This window comes from Ochotona curzoniae, unplaced genomic scaffold (genome assembly GCF_017591425.1).
Source record: "Ochotona curzoniae isolate NIBS_2020 unplaced genomic scaffold, NIBS_Ocur_1.0 contig_1071, whole genome shotgun sequence".
Lineage (NCBI taxonomy): Eukaryota > Metazoa > Chordata > Mammalia > Lagomorpha > Ochotonidae > Ochotona > Ochotona curzoniae.
Window position 1 is genome coordinate 8,160,848 of NW_024464939.1, and position 20,254 is coordinate 8,181,101.

Genomic DNA, 20,254 nt, shown 5'->3' on the forward strand with positions numbered 1-20,254 from the left:
CTTGACTGCTTTCCCAAGCTACAAGCAGAGAGCTGGATGGAAAGCAGGGCCAACAGAATCAGAGTGGCTTCCATATCAGATTCAGGTGCGGTGTGTGCAAGGCGAGGACTTAAGCTGCTAGGCCACAACGCCATGCCCAAGAGATTCATTTCTAACTACTTGTAATGTTACGGCTATTCACAAGCTATGTTTGTCTGCTACTGTTTCTGCAGAACAAAGTAATATACAACACTTGAATAATTTACAACCACCACTAAACTAAAACTTTGTTTTTTCTTCTTCTACAAAATCATGTCAGCATTCATTTGGGAATTTTAAGTTAGAGAGAACTCACCCTTAATACCCAGATTTATTGACATTCATCTTTGAGCTGTAGAAGTACCCAATTTTGTAGTCATGTTTTCTCTTGTGGATGTCAGCAATCACAAGTCAGTAATTTGATTACATAAGACAGGCCTGGTCCAAAGTAAAAAGGGACTGCAATTATTGTGCAGAGCCATACCTTTCCAAAGGAACGTGGTAGACATGTTAATACTTGCTTTTGTGTTCATGTTAGAAAAACAGCGTGCCTTAGCAAATGAGAAAGAGGAATCTGGCGTCTCTGCCTCACACTCCACTGTGTACAACAAGGCATTTGTTCCAAAAGGGCTTTCTGAGTGGACCCACCTGTGTGCATGGGTAAAGCAGAGGGAATTCTCTGCCAGTGCCCAGTGAGGGACTGACCCTGGAGATAATGAGCTTCTGGAAGGGAATGTTCATTATTCTTAACATGATAAAAGAAAATGGAAAATAAATGAAATGATCAATAGCTGTATTCAGCAGCCATTCCTCAACAAACAGAGTCAATTAAGTGGAGATATACAGGATTCTTTTCCTCCTTATTGATTTTTGCTATTCAACATTAGCAAATTTAGGTTCCAATACTTTTATTTATTTTGCTTGGTTCATTTCAAATGTGCAGTTTTTGAAAGAAGGAGAGATAGAGGGGTGGGCAGAGGGAGAGAGGGATAGTAGAGGGAGAAAGATCTTCCATCTTCTGATTCACTCCCCAAACATCCACAACAATCAGCACTAGAACAGGCAGGGCAAAAGCACCGGAAAATCAAATTAAATCTGGATCTCTTATATGGGTGGTAGAGACTCAGATATTTGATCACCACCAACAGTTCCCAGGGTATTAGACACACATGGCTAGGATGGAAGCAGAAGAGCTGAATATTGAGCCAAGAACTCTAATACGGAATGCCTTGACTCCCACACCAATGGCTCATCCATTCATTATTTTCATTTCTATTGTCAAGGTTACATGGGAGATTGGGCCATTTGAGGATTCCATTTTCAAGTTATGTGTCAGGGCCACATTGAATTCATTATGATAACAGAATTCAGAATGTGTCAAGGGAAAATAAAGCACTGGAGATCATTTGCAGAAGTAACTTTACTTGGCCTATGATCTGTTTATGAGAACCACCACTAATCTTGGTCACTTTAACAGTGACGGTGGCAGCTCTGTTTTTCCTATGATAATTTCGTAGAGACTTGCAGTCATATGTCATGATGATCCTAATTCTGATGGTCATTTTTATAGGGGCTGAATGGTTGCTATGGAGAACATCTGCATGACAGACATAGAACCCTATCTGGAAATTTTTAAGAAACGTACTAATCCATGAAACTAATGGAATGAGGCTTTATGTGTTTGGCGTTTTATTGACCTACGTTCCTTGTAACAGAAAGGCCTATCTGTGGGTGAATGAAGATGTGCACTTTTTCTACTACGATAATTGTTCTTTGGTGTCTTTGTTACCTTTGCTTCCATAAGAGAAGTCAGAACTATCTACAAGAAGAAACAAACCACCTAAAATTTCTTATCATTTCGGTATCACTTAGGATTAACAGCAACTTGGTATGCTGGAAAACTCATTTCTGGGAGACAATTATTTTTGAACATTCTATATATTGTGTAGTGTACATAGCACATTTGAAACTATAATTTGTTCAAAGTTACTATACTTTCCTATGAGCAGGGGTTAGCTATTCACCATTAGGACAAGGTGCAATATTTATGAAGTGTTCACAAATGATTAATTACATTTCATTTACAAATAGACTGTAACAGGAGATATTTTTATTCCAAGTGTTATTTTAATGAATTGTCTGTCTTTGTGAATTCATGTCCAAGGCTGCAATGATTTATTTTTTACTTCCTTCCCCCAAACTTACAATTGAACCTGCCACTGCTTGTCAATGCCTCACGTATTTCATCTCCATGAATTATACTCTGGTTGCTCCAGTTGCCGGAGCTAGGAAAATCCGACGTGTGATTCCTTCCCTCATACTCCATGTTCAACCAGTTAGCAACATTCAAATAGCATTTTGTACTCTTTAGAATAGAACTCCTATAGCCTCAATCAGTTGTAAAGACATAATTACTGGCCATGCTACCATAATGTACTTTGTGCTCTACCAAGTGCATGATCATAGTTCCCACCATGAAATACTCTTGCTATCTCTGTGCCTTCCTCCTCGTGCCTGTGTTTTTCTTTCCCTGTGCATTTGTCTTTTTCTAGCAGGTTCCCTTTTTCTTTGCTATGTTGAGTGAATGCCCACTTGCTCAGAAGCCAGCTTACGTCTCTTCTTCCTATAAGTTGTCCACACTTTTCACTCCCCCCCAAAGTAGAATAGAAAATTTTGATATATTTTCATCTATATTTATTCATATTTATTTATAAAATTTTTATTTTTAATGATGTTGACATAGTTGATTAGGGTGGGAAGGATCAAGGGTTATGGAAAAGTGATTGAGACCATTGTTTCCAAATTTTCTCTTTCTTTTTGTATCAGGGGGAAGGGAGGAGACAAAGGGAGAAATCGCACTCAGCGTTCCAACCTTCTCAGTACCTAGGGATGGGGAACAGCCACCTGATATCATCCCAGAGTCCCTGATTTGAAGCATCCTCCTAGGATTTACCTAAGTGGTTTCAATAGTTCTGAAATGCTGTCAGTCTCGTCAATCCAAGGATGAGGAATTCCTTCCAAGGTTCATTGGCTGATATGCTCTCCCTTAGTGTATATTTGCTCAGATATTTGCTGTCAACACTTGGCTGAGGTAGTTTGTTCTGATCCTCTTCTATGATAGCAGATGTCCTCTGCAGGCCCCAATTGATGGCGATATTCTCCATGTGCATCTGGGCCAACTGTCCTCTGCTCTATCTTATCCACTGTGGAGGCCCACTTCTGACACATGCACTCTTTGGTCAGTCTACAGATCCTGTGATTTTCCCTGTGGTTAGAGTTTTGAGTCCAGCATTCCATTAGGGGAATCTCCAAAGAAACCTTGTTTGAACTGATTCTTAGACCTGATTCTTCTATACTTGCCCATATGGGATCTGGCTCCACCTGTTACTCTAATCAGCTTACACACACTATTAGTTGCAGTTATTGGGTCAGTTCTGTTTCCAACCCTGTCTCTTATGAAAACCAAATGAAGGCTGTGGTCCAGTCCTTCCCTGCCCATCACACTCATCCCTCATGAACACCAGCAGGAGTTCCAGCCTAGTTGGAGCAACCTCCCAATACCCTCACTAGACCTGTCCCCAGCCCTGGTCCTTGTGCCTGCTACTATGTGCAAAAGACAGATCTAGCCCATCCTACATCCCATTCAGTTGTACACATCAATGGGCTTTGAAGCCTACCTCAATTTAGCCAACCCCACTATACAGCCAACGGTCATGCTAGTAGGTGCTAGCTAGCACCTGTCTAGCAAGGCCTACCCCCTAGCCCTGGTTCTCATGCACACTGATGGGAGTTGCAACCCATCAGAGATGTGTGCAGAGTTTCCCTATTGGATCCACTTCCAGTCCTGGATGTTTCACTCTCCAGATGGTTCTGCAATCTAGCTTCACAGGATTTCCCCCTAGTCCCAGTATTTGCTGACTGATGCAGCAAAGCCCAATCAACCTGCACTTACTCTGGCTCATGCATTCACCAGTGGATATAGTTGCTTAACCCTGCCTGTGTACCCCCCAACACAGTTCACATGCAAGCCAACAGGTATTGTAACCCTGCCTGGACTGATCTGTCCCTGGCCCCATTTCTCATGTTCGCCAGTGGGAGCAGAGTCCCAGCAGGACAGCCTATGCTGCCCCCTTGCCGGGCTCATACGCCACCCTCCACTCTACCCTGGGTCACATGTATACTGTTGGGAGCTGCAGCCCAGTCTAGCATGGCCCACCTCACCATAGCATTTAATGGCAGGTGCTATAGTTTGGCTTGGCCCAGTTTAAAGCTAACTCTAGCTCATGCTGGTGGGGCCACTCTGCCAAGCCCATTCCCCCAAATCCCATGAGTATGTCATGGGGCAGCCCGTAGGCTTTGCCCAACATAGGTGCCTTGGGTCACCTGACTTGGGGCTCACTGGCACAGTTCTCACAGTGCATGAGGGTCAAATGACCCAGTCCAAATGACCCGTGTTGTACCCAGCCCTCTTTGGGGTTCACCAGCTTGACTGATTTATTTATTTTTTTAATGCAGGTACTTTCACATGACTGAGTTGTCCTTATTTCTTTATGTGTCAGTCATGAGAAAGACTGTAACTTATTATATAGCCTCACTGTATTTATTCCTGAATCTCCTAGCAAATGTTAAGCATGTAGTGAAGCCTGGTGAGATAAACTGAAAATCTTCTTAAAAGAAGCAGTAAAGCAAAGTCATACCACGTGATAAAGTAGATGTACCTAAAGCAAGACTCATAGAACCTTTTCATGCCTCAACAGAGTACAGCTATAGAGACAGCAGTTCAGAGCAGGAAGTAGAGAGTGCCTTTAATTATACTCTTATTTACAAATAACTTACAATTATCTGTTTTACTCTCTGCTCAATTTGTAGCCTGTTGGTCTTATCTGGTGCCTGTCATTAGCTGACATGGTGTTCATAGGCATTAATACACTGAATATTAGTTTTGGGCAACTAGAACTACTCTGCTTTCTACCAGCTGTTGTTCACAGAGCAGCATGTACATGGATATAGAGAGCTGTGATCCAGGGGCAGGATCACTGGACTTGAAGGCTGAAAACAAGCACTCAGCTCACAATCTTGTTATCTCACATTGAGAAAAAACCTTTATTATATTGGAAGTTTAGTTTCCTCATATATAAAGCAAGGCGTATAATTCCAGCTTTGTAGGCTCTGTGAGGAACAGAAGAAAAATGACCACAAAAGCAGTTTTTCACTTAAAAGTAAAGTACCATAATTCTGAAGCTTATGTAAAAATGAGAAAATGTGTAAAAAAAAGGCTTTCTCAGCTGCATATTTTTTCTTTGGTTTGATTTGTTACTGTTTTGCTATTTCTTTGCATCCTGAACTTAGTTTATGTAAACAAATGAAAATGGAACAATTAAGCTTTGGCATTAATGTGATTTATACTCAATATAGCATATTCAAATGAAATTGTGATTCCATTTTTTTAAATGAACGATTCAACATGATATAGTAATAGAGAAATAACAGTTAAAAGACAGTTGTTTCTTGTCATGAGCTTTCATTATCATAAGAAAATCAAAACAACGCAGAAACAGGCAATTTATGAAAATGAACAACACTGCACAGACATGGAATTCTTTGATTTTCTGCTTATTTTGTTCATAATTAAAAAATATGACATTTAAGATTTCATATTTGGTACAACTACATTCATATATTTGAAAGTGATTCTAATAAACATTTTTTTAAATTCAGGCTTTCAAAGATTGCATTTTGAATCAAGCAAGGTACCGAAGGTATTATTTTTCTTGTATTAACTCCATCTCTGCTCCTTTGTTTTCAGAAGATTTATTTTTACTGGAAAGGCAGATTTACAGATAAAATGAGAGACAGAGAGAAAGATTTTCCTATACTGGTTCACTCTCCAAGTGGCCCCAATGGCCAGAGCTGAGCTGATCTGAAGCCAGGAGTTTCTGAGTCTCCTACAGGAGTGCAGATCCCAAGGCTTTGGGCCAACCTCTACTGCTTTTCCAAGCCACAAGCAGGGAGCTGAATGGAAAATGGAGCAGCTGGTATGTGAACAAGCACCAATGTGGGATCCTGGCAGATGCTGAGGATTAATCACTAAAGGAGCTAAATCCTGTGCCAGTCTCATTTCTGCTGTTTTTAAGAAAAATGTTCATTTATTTTATTGGAAAGGCAGAGTAGCAGAGGGGAAGAGGTTAAAGGCATCTACAGAAAGAGATGATCCATCTTCTGGTTCATTGCTCAGATTACTGCAGTCAGGAGAGCTGAGCAAGTATGGAGCTGGGAGCCTGGAATTTCCTCCGAGTCTTCTACATGGATGGCAGAAACTCAAAAGGTTGTGACATCCTAAACTGCTATCCCATTCAGCAGGTAGCACAAAAGAAGTTTAGCAGGTGGAAACTGAGCTGGTGTCCCAATGTGGAATGTTGACATTGCATTCAATGGCTTAACCTACTGAGCCATGTCTCTGGTCTTTATTGCCAATACTACCTTATACTTATTTTACAGTTTGAGAAATGAAGCCCTATCTGGTTGAAGGAGACATGCCAGTTTTCAGAGGACAAAGCAAGATTATAGCTTGATGTCTTCTCATATGCACAATTCATTTTAACATATGAGGACTCTTCAGAAATTTCATGAAAATTCATATTATGAAAAAAAACGATGCATCTATTTTTGCATCAAAAACTAATCTTTTGATTCTGTTTTCTATGAACATTTGATGCTCCTTTAGATGTAACGTAATTATTCCTTTTTTATACTATATCTGGATGAAAGGAAGTCTTTTTCAACACTTACACTAGAGCTCTTTGGATGTGGATGTTGAGTGAGTGATAATATGTATCTAGGAGAGGACCAAGTACATTGGATGAAAGGAGATCCCAATAACCTGGAACAGCGGTGTGCACCTGTCACAAGGGAGCTTACCAGATACAAAGTCAGCACTTACAGTACAAAAACCAGTGGCAAGGTACATGAAGTGGGGCAATATGCCGAATATAGTTTATTTTTGTCAAAAGTGATTTCTTAAAGGGATAACATTCATTTAATTTTATTCGTGTCCTCTTTCGAAATTAACCCAATTATACCTCATTGCCAGCATTGTATTTGTTGCAACAAAGACACTGACTCCAGCCTACTCTATCCACCTACAATTAACAGTCTGACACTGGCAGACTAAGGCAAGCAGAAGGAAAAGACCAGGAGGATACACTGACTCAGCCCAGAACAAAGTACTTTAAATATCACAAAATAATTGGATATGCCACTCACTTGTTAGGTAAAGTCATCAGAGATTTTTATTAGATTTCAGAGCTGTCTTGTTGAAGGATTGTTTAAACAGACAGACATGGGAAGGCATCTAATACTACTGCCAATACTGCATGGTATGCCAAAAATACTTTTATTCAAAATATTTGATGCCTTATAAATCATAGTTTCATATATTGCAAGAATTGTATCTGGTGTAAGAAATGCAACCAGTGCGTATAATAAGGCAAGGCTTGTTTACCTGTAAAGAGCAGAAAGAGGCCTCTTGTTTCCGGGTTTCGGTCTGTATGGTTTGGGTTCCCCTGCCATGTTGATATCTGAAAAGATAAAATAAAATAGTGGTGATTAAGAAAATACTGATTCATTTAAAAAAAAGAGTGGATCATAGAGTATTATATTCCCTAGAATATGTTCTTCTCCCATATAGACAAGTAAGTTAGCAGGTTTTGAGTATAAAATATATTGTGTTTAAAAAGAGAAAATATACATTCAGCAATCAGTATGTGACAGGTTGATTTTAGAATTCATACAACAGTATTAAAACTAGCCATAGCCATGATAAACTTAGTAAAACAAAAACAGTTTGTAAAGGTGCCTTATCAAGATTTTACAGCTCTGATAATTACACCCATAACTTGGTAGTACAACAGAAAATCAACAAATTGCTGTACGTATACAAACACATACCCATACATGATAAATCTGTATATTGCACAAAGGAGATACATCGGCACTTGGATTATAAAGCTAACCTAACAGATAAGTAATTTAAAAAACAGATTTTTAAATGCAGGGCATAGTAGCAATCCATTATCCAAAGGACACATACGAAATTGGACCTTTACCTTGTATATCTACCTTTACATTATACAAAAATTTCTGTTGACTAAATATTAAGGACATATTTGGCAACCTTAAGGAACAATAAACTAAAATATCTTTATGGTGTCAAGATATGAAAAGGTAATGTAACATCAGACATAAAAATTAGTAGCTTAAAACAAATGATTGATAAAGTCCACTACATTAAACTTTGAAACAGTCTGTTTATCAAAAGTCATGTGAGTGCTGAAAGGAACCATGAACTGTGAAAAAAAAAAAAAACAACTTGGCTACAGATTTGTTTGATGATATTAGGAAAAAAAACCTCATAGATATCATAAAAGTCCCACAGTATTAAACAAAAGAATTAAGTAACATCCAGCAAAGATACTTTGCAAAGATTAATGATGAAGGAACATAAAAGTATGCTCAGTATCATTAATAATATAAAATGCAAGCAAAAATGCCCTGAGATACAATTGAAACCCATTGAATTTATAAAAATTTACAAAGTTTCACAATATCAATTGTTGCTGCTTTTTAAAACTCATTTTAAAGGAATATCATTCATGAACTTCATATAGAGTTTTTAAAACGAAAGCATGCTTCTCATCCTTATTTTTCCTTCAGTTTTTACAATGACATACTTTCAGTTTACTTTATAAATCCCCTCCCCCCCACTAAACAATATTTCTACAAGTAGTACATAGGAAAATCATTGTTCCTCAAGAGTTTCTCCTGTGTTGTCAGTGAGCCCTGAAGACAGCTCTCTGCCAAGGGGAACTTTAGCCCAGGTAAGCCCATCCTACCTACACACATAGGTGGGGTTTTGGAGGAAATAGAATGTTTGCACATTACCGATGTTACTCTAAATTAGTGAAATGATTTTGGAAAGCACTTTTACCATTTCTAAAAAAGTTAAAACATTAAAAACATATGCGCCTAAAGAAACAGTTGTGTGTTGTAAGACATGTTTTTTTTTTTTTGTAATAACTTTGCATTGAGAATCCTTCTCTTAAGATTTATTTTAAATTCTTATTGTAAAAGTTAGATATACAGAGAGGAGGAGAGACAGACAGGAAGATCTTCCATTCGAGGTTCTCTCCCCAAGTGGCTACCACAGCTACAGCTGAGCCAATTTGAAGCCAAGAGCCAGATGCCTCTTCTGGGTCTCCCACGTGGATGCAGAGTCCTAAAGCTTTGGGCCGTCCTCGACTCCTTTCCCAGGCCCCAAGCAAGAAGCTGGATGGGAAGTGGGGCTGCCAGGAAAATATTCTTTAAAAAAAAATCTGTTGGCAGGTAATAACAGAAAAAAAATTGTGATATTTTTACAGAAAGACATATTATAAAGGAGACAGAGAGAGAGGTAGCCAGTTTTGGACAACACTGTTGATGGTTAACTTTAGGATCACAGAACAAAAACAGAATGAATCATTTATACAAATGAAATTGCATAATTAAACACTGTAAATATAAGGATAAGAAAACATATGATAAAAATAGTGAAAACAGAGATAATGAATTTGATATGCAATTTCCTCCAAAAGGGTAGAAAAGGAAGTAAATTTGGAGTGGTACTTTTAACAAATAACCATAATAAACTATGGTTTAAACTGGATAGGGTAGCATGGAAATGCATTATAATATGAGTCGATATAATTTAAAAATTTGTTAAGTTTTATTTTAAATGACTGATAGATGATGAATTTTAAAAAATGAGAATAAAAATGGCAAGTAATTTACTGATGAAAGTTCATGTCAGAAGCAGTGGCTTTGGACCACATGTTGTTTTTGCAGGGATTGTGAGCTGGTAGAGTGAGAATGAAGAAAAGGTGGGGAAGATTATTGAGTGTTAAGAGCATCATTAGAAACTGCAATTGGAACTTCATGTCTGACCCAAGTGTGATTTAATTAGGATTCTAAAGAAGACAGGCCTGAGGGTGAATCAAAAAGACATTAGTTCTAGTGTGATTTGGAATAAAGCATAGTCAAACTCAAGACTAACTGAATATGACAATGTAACAAAGTTGGACAAGAGTGTCAATGAGTGTCAATGAGGGGAAGGCATTTAGTGTAGGTACACTTGAGACACACTGTACCCCAGGTCAGCATGCCACTCGCATGAGAGATCTTGAGTGTAAATTCAGGGCTCCTGGCTCTGAGCACAGGGCAGGCACTGTGGGCACTTGGGGAGTCAAGTAGCACATGGCAGAGCTTTTTCGCTTTCTGTATGTGTGTGTGTGTGTGTGTGTGTGTGTGTGTGTGTGTGTGTGTGTGTGTGTGTGTGTCTTTCTGGGTGTCTGCCTTTCATATATTTTTTAACACAGAAACAAATACAAATTCTTACTATATATTATGATGGTGATACAGAGTGCCTGTCTGTGAAAATATCATATCAACTCTGTATTTCTAACAGACTTCTGATCTATAAAATGGAAATAGAAAAGTGATTATTATAAACAAATAAAATCCATGAGACTTACCTCCACTGACAAAAATATTGTAGTAGGCATTTCTTTTACCACATAATGTCAGTGATTCTGACGATACATGTAAAAAGTTCACAGCATGTTTATACTATTGAAAGCACTTCATAGTATTTTCCAAACTATTCGATTTTATTTTCTTTTATTTGGAGAACAGAAAAGGGGAAAGAGAGAGGTCTTTCATCTGCTGGTTTACTCCCAACATATCTACAATGGCTGAGGCTGGATCCGGCAGAAGCCAGGAGGGAAGGGAGCTGTTCCAGCTGCCGAACTATCAATGCCTGGGGACGGGGCTGCCTACTTGATATCATCTTAGAAATCCTGATGTGGACAAGAATGTTCTGAGGGTATTGCTTGAGTGATTTTGATAGTTCAGAAATGCTGTTCGTTTCGCCGCTCCAAGGTGGAGAAAATCCTTAGGCTCATTGTACAATTAAGGTGGGGAGGTCTAACATTGAAATCATAAAGTAATGGCAAAGAACAGGACATGTAATTATTTCAATTTTTTTTTAAGATTTTTGTTTAGTATTAGCAGGTCAGATACACAGAGAGGAAGATCTTCCATCAGCTGATTCACTCCCTAAGCGGCCACATTGGCTATAGCTGAGTCCATCCGAAGCCAGGAATTCAGAGCCTCTTCTGGGTCTCCCACGCAGGTGTAAGGTCCCAAGGCTTTGGGCCATTCTTGACTGCTTTCCCAGGCCACAAGCAGGGAGCTGGATAAGAAGTGGAGCTGCCAGGATTAGAACCAGCACTTATATGGGATCCCAGCACATTCAACTGGAGGACTTTAGCTGCTAGGCTATCACACCATGAGGCCCAGTGGCTTTAATTTTATCACTACAAATCATAAACCTAATTTGAAATGTCAGACTGCATGCCATAAATATAATAGCGGTGAATAAAAATATATGAAAAATTATTCAAATGTCTAGTTAATGTTTCTAACAGCTTAGAGAGGTACCCATGTGTCAGTCTGGTGGGCCATGCTAACCTGCTGTTGGGCTCATTCTCTTGTGTCAAAGGTTGATACAACGAGGTAAGCATTGCTTTAAAGAAATCTGTTGATGAAGCCTCTTTTTGCCAGGATTCTCTAGATCCATACGATGTGTCTCTTTGGAGGACCTTTCCCATTCCACCACTACCCATTTCCAGCCATGGGGGAAAAGGGGGCGAGAACTAAAGCTTTCTTTGTTGCTAGGAAGAGGCATCCAAAGGAACACTTACCCGTATCATGTCATACTCCAGTCAACACCTACTGCAGGCATGTAGAACAGACTCATCTATATTTTAAGTTTTCAATATTTCAAATTAGCATGAAAACATGTAAGAATACTATCATTTTTGCTCCAAAATGATTCTTCGAGTATTATACTTCATAAATTGATATATTTTTTTCTGTTGAGCTACTTAACTGTATTTTTTACAGCAAGTAAGCTTCTTAAGTATTTAGCCAGTTATCATTTCTTTTTGATTTTAAAGTTAAGTAAGTTGATGCCATTATTCCATGACATGAACAACTATAAAATTACAGAACTAGAAAAAGTCAATGAGCTGAACATGTTCTTGCTTGAGGCAAATGAAATATGGCAAATGATCTAAGGACTCTCTTCTACAATGTTACCCCCAGAATGGTGACCAGTGCATGCAAATATATTTATTAGACCTATCCCGAAAGAATACTACTAAAGCTGATAGTAACACCATGATATTATTCCACGTTTTTTAACTCCTCGCAAGACACTTCTGTGCTTTGTGCCTGTTTATTATGGCAGTCAAATTTCAGTGTCTGTGTCCTTTGACTCAACATTCAAATGGTAGCCATTGTTTTCCTCAGGATCATGTGTCCTTCAGCAAACAGCCAGTATTGTTTCCTGTTATAAGATCAATGAGTAATAGACTCATTAGCTCATTAAAGTTATGCAGCCTGCAATGCATATCCTTGAATGGATTCCAGGGGATCTAGGAAAATGCATTTTGTAAACACAATTCCTAAAGTGATTTTATTTGAATCATGTTTTGTAAGATGTTAATTTGTCAGGGTAAACAGTTATATTGAAACACCATTTTATATCATTTTCTTGGATCTCTGTCTTACAGAAAACAGAAAAATATTTAGTTGTGTCAGATCCAAACGCTCTTAGGCAAATGCATATTTGAATATAATTTGCTTTGATATTATAGTTATTAAATTAGAGCTCTTTCAGAAGACTGGCTTGTTTTATACTCTGAAATATTTAGGAAAATATTTTATACTACTTTATGGGCTGTATTCAATTTGGAATATTTTTGTCTTGTAATTTTATTTTTCTCCTTCCTCAACTTGCTCTTCATGATACCTTTACTAGAAAATTGATACTAGAAATACTAGTTAATACTAGAAAATTAAGCTTATTACTGTGAAGTGAATGAATATGCTATTATAAGAACTTGGAAGAATTAATAAGGAGAGAGGGAGGAAGGTAGATCCCCTCTGCTTCCAAAATTGTACCACAAAAATGGGAAGTCCACTTATTTTATATTATTAATAATAATAATTTAGAAATAGCTAAATAGCCTCTTTGATTATATATAATTTACACTGCTAGAATCAATGAACACTTCCTTCTTAAATCCACTGCTACTGATTCTTGCCTTTGCTACTTTCTAGATAAATTTGACTATGATGTGGAAGTCATGTTCAATGGAAAAGGTCAGCTGGCTTATTACTGATGTCTTCTGTGTGTGAATGAAATGAGAAGAAATTGTTTTTTTTTTTTAAAGGAATTAGTAAAAGGGTAATCTTTATTCCTTCAGTTGCTTTTGTTCCGGAGATTTAAATAGAGCCTAAATAATTCAGACGTGTCATATAGACTGCCAGGAAAGGTATTTGGAGTCTTTTATTGCCCACATTTGGAAGCTTTAGGGATTCACTCTGGCTCCACTGAAAAAAACTCATAAAATAAAGAGAACAGTCTGTGCAATTTGACAAGTGAATGGATCTATCCATGCCTTTCCCAAGGATAAACACCGTAACACTGAAAAGTGCTTTTGCTGTCATTATTATTTTATATCATCAGAGCTACCAAATAACATAAGCAGAGCAGGAATCCTTATTCCTCCATGATGGGTATAGATGTTTGAGAGCTGACAAGTTGGCTTTCGCATTAATATCGTCAGCTCAGTTACTGTAACAGTTTTTATTATTGCCAGGCATTGACGCACTCCCTGAGCACATGCCTGCCCCTGAAGAGGCAGGTGACAGTCCGTAGTGGATCCGAACTGGAGCTGCACTCATGTGCCATCTGAGACACTTTCCTCCTCCATCACATTGCTATTGCCAGGTTTTGGATGTCACACCTTCTTGCTACTCGGACTCCTTTGGACTGCAGCAAGGAGCTTGTAGACCATGCCCTCTTAGTCCCCATGGGCTTTGGCATCATGAGGAAAAGATGCAGGATTGAAGTAATGCTGTAGGCAACATGAAGACAAGCACGTATGACTTCCAGTTCCGTTGCCTGAAGTTTCCTGGCCAATCTGATCGACAGCCTCGTGGCTTGTTGGATCTGTATAGCAGTGCTTTTACTCAGGAAAAATGCACCTGACTTTAAATTCAGGCACAGCTCCTCTGTGGTTTAAACTATCAACATTACAAACATTTTGAGCCACAAGCTGAGAGTGAGGCAGATTTTTATTACAAAGCTAAATGGCTTTATAATCTTGTTGTTTTATTTCCTTCACAGACTAAAAGCTGATTCTAATACATAAAATATATCCTTAATAGTATGTTAAACTATTCATAGTTATGGGACTGAAACTATAGTCTAATTTTAGTGGGCAGTCATTGAGTTGTGACCACTTTAATGAGCCTTTGGACTCACTTTCATAAATTAGTTCTGACACAACACTACGGCACGTTGGCCTCTGATTATTAGAATGGTAATGCAAAGAGCACTAGTTGGCAAGATTCCTACTTGCTGCCAGAAAATACTTCACACCCAAGCTCTGTTTGCAAGGGCAAATAAAAGTGGGAACTTCAAACCCTTACTGATTTTATCTGGTCAGTCTGATACTTGTTTGTGACTGTAGTGGATTTAAACATTTTATTCTTCAATAGAAGTTGAAGTGGACAAAATGTAGCCATGTATGCTTCAATCCCCTTTTCTGTTTATAGTCTATTTCATCCAAAAGATATAGTAAGACAGAAATAAAAATGTCATGGATCTTTCATTTTTATTGATCAAATAATTATGGAGCACATAAACATGCCAGATACTGTGTTTGTGCTGGGGAAGATACTGTCAACACTGTGAGCTCCACACTGTCACAGAAAAGCAAACCTGTCCATTCATTAGAAAATGTTAGGACACAAATGTGGACTTCATGCTTTACCAACATGGTGCCTGCGGTTGGTATTGTAGCTTTGTCCTTTTAAGCTGCTGCCTGTTGTGCTGGCATGCAAAATGAATGTTTTTTTTTTTTTTTGAGTTCTGGCTGTTTCACTTTTAATCCAGCTCCCTGCTAATGCACTCGGGAAGGTAGCAGAAGATGCCTCAAGTACTTGGGTCTCTGCACCAACCAATATGGAAGACCTACATTAAGCTGCAGGCTCCTCACTTCAGCTTGATACAATTCCAGCCATTGCGGCTATTTGGGGATAAACTAATAAATGGAAGATCTCTCCTTATTTATCTCTGTTTCCTTCTCTGTCTCTCTCTGTCTTTCTGTGTGTGTTTCTCATTCTTTTCTCTGTAAATCTTGCTTGCTGAGTCTATCCAAGGCAAAAACTTTCCCTGATCTCTGACACAGGTGCAGGGTCCCAAGGCTTTAGGCTGTCCTATGTTGCTTTCCCAGGACACAAGCAGGGAGCTAGAAGGGAAGGGGGGCTGCTGGGACACAAATAGGCACCCATAAGTGATCCCGGGTGTGCAAGGTGAGGGCTTTAGCTACTAGGCTACCACGCTGGGTCCAAATAAATAAATCTTAAGGAAAAAGACAAGAAATTAGTAACATGGCACCCCACTCTTTATCTCTGAAATACTCAAAAGAATGGTCTTGGTAAATGAGATGGTTTCCTTTCTAAGTAGCAATTACATGTTAGTTTTTAAAATCACATTTGCTAGAAAAATCTGCAAGTGTCAGCTCTACCAGTTGTGCATACCATTGCTTTTGTTTGATTTTGCTGTTCCCATCGAAACCCCAAAAGCTAATTGTTGAAATACTTCTGATTTGCCTCAAAGCATAAGTGTCATGTCATTTTGTGACTTAAGGTTCACATTTAATCAATGTTTAGTGTAAATTCTTTGAAAGATTCATTTTATTTTTATTCAAAAGGAAAGGTTACAAAAAGAATGGGGAGTGAAGAGAGATTTTCAATCCACTGGTTCACTCTTCAAAAGGCCACAATGCCTGGAGCTGACCCAGTCTGATACCACGAGTCAGAAACCTCTGTGGGTCTCCCATACTGGTGCAGGGGTTCGAGCCATTTGGGTCATTCTCTGTTGCTCCCCAGGCCATAAGCGGGAAGCTGGATCAACAGTGTGGCAGCTGGAGCAGGAACTGTTGTCCAGATCTAAGTGATCTATTAATACCACAGGTGGAAACAACTGGTGTGATAATTAAGAGTTATGTCAATATGCTGAAAATAAATCTATCCATATTTGCATTATTAAACCATGGACTTAGCACTATTATTTTCTTTGCTTTTGCAATCTGTTTGCTCTCATGCTTGAGCAAATAAGAATCTTCCTTAAAGGAAGTCAAGTCTCACCAACCAACCAGCAGGATCAAGTGTCCTTGAGAACCCTCACTTTTACACCAGTGAAGCAAAGCACACCCTCAGGTGTGGGTATTGTTGCCTTGTTATTCCTCTGTGTTCACCTCTTAACAATTTCTTACTTTTCATACATGAACACAGGGACTTCATTTCTGAGTTGCTGTGCTGGGTGTTTTAAGATTTGTAAATATTGTAAAATATCAAAATCGATGTTAGAAAGAAAAGGCTATTTTATGTGGAGAGTAACATACAACCCTGAGACTCAAAGCTTGTTTGGCAGACAAACAACATCTGGATCATCTAGAAACCTGTTAGAATGCAGAATCTAGGGGCTGGCAACATGCTGCAACATGTTAAACCATGATCTGAGATACTGTCGTCCCGTTTGGGAGAAGTCAGTGTCTCTCACACAGCATTTCTGATCCAGCTTTATACTGACAAACATGTAAAAGAAATGCAATATGACTCAAATACTTAAGAGTCTGCATCCACATGGAAGACACAGATGAAACTCCAGACTCTTGGTTTCATCCTGACCGCACTCTGGTCACTGAAGCCATTTGGAGAATGAACCAGTGGATAGAATCTCTCTCTACTCATCCCCCTAGATCTCCTTAATTCTGTTTTAAAAATAATTTAAAAATACATTAAGCTTGTGATTATAAAGGAAACTGAAAGCATGTGATTGCAAAAATTAAAATATAATAAACGAAAGAAAGAAGAGTTAAGGGTGGGAGGAAGAAAGAGAGAGGGCAGAATAAGGTATCATTATGCTCTTAGAGCTATACATGAAATACATGAAATGTGTTCCCTATATGCACATTTTGAAGAGAAAAAGAAATGCAGAATTTAGGTCTTATTCCAACCCCAGTAAATCAGTCTACATTTTAACTAAACACTCAGGTGATCTCTTTGTGCATTCAAGTGGGAAAGTACTAGAGTATAAACACATTTAGCTTAACTATCTCCCTTAAATTATCTTTTGATGGTTTTATTTTTAAGGTGTTTTGAAAAGGCAATGTTACCAATTCTAAGCAGAAGCATGCAGCTTTTAGGGAAGACATCTGAAAAATGTCTTGCTAAAGGCACAGAATGAAATGATACTATCATAATGTCATCTCTGATGATAACACTTGCTAGGATTTCTATATCATTTGAGTTGATCAGGTTAGAAATGTTAGAACACATTTAAAGACATCTCATCAGAGTCCTGTACTATGGGAAATGTATTGATTTTCATTTTTTGAAATTATTTATTGATGTTTATAAAATTAAGTTTTATGTACAAAATGATGTAGCTAATAAGCATTGGGCCCAGGACTCTGAGTTCAAGAGCTCATAAGTAAACTCCATTTTCTACAGATGAACTTTGACTTTTCATTAAAGAAAAAATCAGTCCATTACGACAGAACCTAGATAATGTATTGGCAAAATAACCAATGGTTAAAACTCCTATTTTAAAAAAAAACCTTTTTTGATGAGGTCTTCATAAACTATTCTAAATAAACTTTATGATTAAAAACTGTATAGTAGTGAAAAGTATCTTTGCTTTGATAATTGCTCATCGTTCTTGCCTATATTCCTGTTGAACTACACTCTTCTTATTTGTGGAACTTTTTATTTAGTGAACCAGTGTTGTTGACAATAGTGTAAGTTAAAAATGCTACCTTGGAAATAAAAATGATGATTTAAAAATTATCCACGAGAAAGCAAATTTTCAAAGAGCTCTTTGAGATTACAAAGTTAAAAGACAAAGTCTTGATTCAACATAACGTGAAAACTAAGATTCTTCATCAAACACCTGAGAGTAATGTGATATTTTATATTTAATAACAGCCAAGCTAAAATGAAACATACGTAATATTTAAACATACAACATGGTTTCAAATGTTGTTTTAGCATAAACATTTAGAGGATTTTCAAATTGCCTGTTCTGTATCCTTGCCCTCGCCCTATGCAACCACATTTCCTTTCTTATCTTTCCTATCTTAGATCTTACTCCATGTTGTATATATTTTTTCTCTCCATATAAACTGGCTCCCACGTCACTGCTGATACAAGTGAAGCAGGTCCCTGTCCATTACTTCAGTTGTCTTTTCTCACATGGCTTGCTCTCTCCCTAGACACAGGTGAAGTATCGATTCAGTTATCACTCCCACTGAGTTAATTTTACAGCATTTTACCTCCCTGTCACTATTCATACTCAAAATTGGCTGCTTTATTTTTAGTATTGTTTCATCTGCGTTTCAATCATTCATTTATTCATTATTTATGTGTTTTTTGCAGGCAGAACTATGATCCTATATATGCACCCCTGGACCTGAAATAGTGTTCAGAATTTTTGATGGGTGAAGGAAGTGAGGCTCCAAAACTTTGGAGAAGTGGGGTACAGTACCCACTTAACTAAAACTGAATTAATCTGAAAATTGGCTCATCGCATAAGTATTTCAGTAAAAATTCACATTTATTTTAAGTCTGCCAGTAGAAAGTGTTTCTGAAGATGCAAACATACATGTTACAATTCATTTCTTCAAATGAAGTATATGCATGTACTATTAAGAATGCATTATTCGTAGCCTAGTGGCTAAAGTCCTCACCTTGAAGGCACCGGGATCCCATATAGGCGCCGGTTCTAATCCCGGCAGCTCCACGTCCTATCCAGCTCCCTGCTTGTGGCCTGGGAAAGCAGTCTAGGACGGCCCAACACTTTGGGACTCTGCACCCATGTGGGAGACCCAGAAGAGGTTCCTGGTTCCCGACTTCGAATCAGCAAAGTACCAGCCGTTGCAGTCACTTGGGGAGTGAATCATCGGACGGAAGATCTTCTACTCTGTCTCTCCTCCTCTCTGTATATCCGACTTTGTAATAAAAAAATAAATTAAATCTTTTAAAAGAAATGCATTATAAAGGTCAAAACACATCTTGCCAGCTACTGTTCTGAAAAAGGTATGAACAATTCAATCCTCACAATGATTTTGTTGCTGTACTTTCGCATATAGAAATCTAAAGCCAGTATAGTATTGGAAACATCCCTAAAGCTTCTTGACTGACAAGTGACACAGCCCCAGTTATGTCTCAAGATAACTGACTGCAGAGACTGCATGCTGTAATTACCACAAAATTGAATTTTCAAAAACACCCTAGGTTTAACAGATCACTGATCTTCATGCAGAGATATAACTGACGGCAGTTGCAGAGTAGAGGTTGCCTAAGAAAGGGCAGAGTCAGAAGAGCAAACTGCAATTGATGAGTAAGGAAGTTTGGAGTTATAGGTGACTAGTTATAGCCAAAACAATGGACTGAAGTTGGCACCACAGAAGACAAACACACCAACTTAAAAGTGTGAAAGGTTTCACCATCTATAATACTGAATTTTTCAAAAGTTGTTGATATCCAGGTTTTGTGACCACCTTCTCATTATAAGCTAATTTTCCTGTTTATACTTACTTTTAACTTTTCTAAAAATATTTAACAGTTGCTAAAAAAAATGACAAACTTTTTTGTTAAGGTTTTTGGTTTATCATGTTATTTGTTTACTTTCATTAGTGTATTTTGTTACTGCCTTCTTTTCTTATTGCTAGATACCTGCTTCCACCAAAATGAGGTCAGGGATATTGATCATTCAAAGAATCTAGAACAGTTTATTGTTAATAGATGGGACCTACTAAGTGTTTCTTGAATATGCGAATGGACTATTCAATGGATAACAACAGTGTTAAGAGCTTTCCTGATTCAATATTGCATTTGAAAGTAAAAAGTAAAGTGCTGAAAATTTGCTTTGCAATTCAATATCTAAGTGGGTCATTCTGGAATAAAAGGAAGCACTAGTGCTAGATAATTTTGAAAATTTAATTAATCAACAAATTGATCTATTAGATCACAGGCTTTATAAAATTTTCAATTAAACATGGTT

General features: G+C 38.0%; 1 protein-coding gene across 16 annotated transcripts in view; it reads right to left on the reverse strand.

Moving 5' to 3' along the window:
* Positions 1–20,254, reverse strand: part of RALYL (RALY RNA binding protein like) — a 632,446-nt gene that overhangs the window by 119,623 nt on the left and 492,569 nt on the right. For all 16 annotated transcript variants that reach the window (XM_040993810.1, XM_040993900.1, XM_040993924.1 and 13 more), the window contains one exon: positions 7,520–7,595. In XM_040993810.1, coding sequence (XP_040849744.1) covers positions 7,520–7,595 — 76 coding nt within the window. The remainder of the gene's footprint in view (positions 1–7,519; positions 7,596–20,254) is intronic.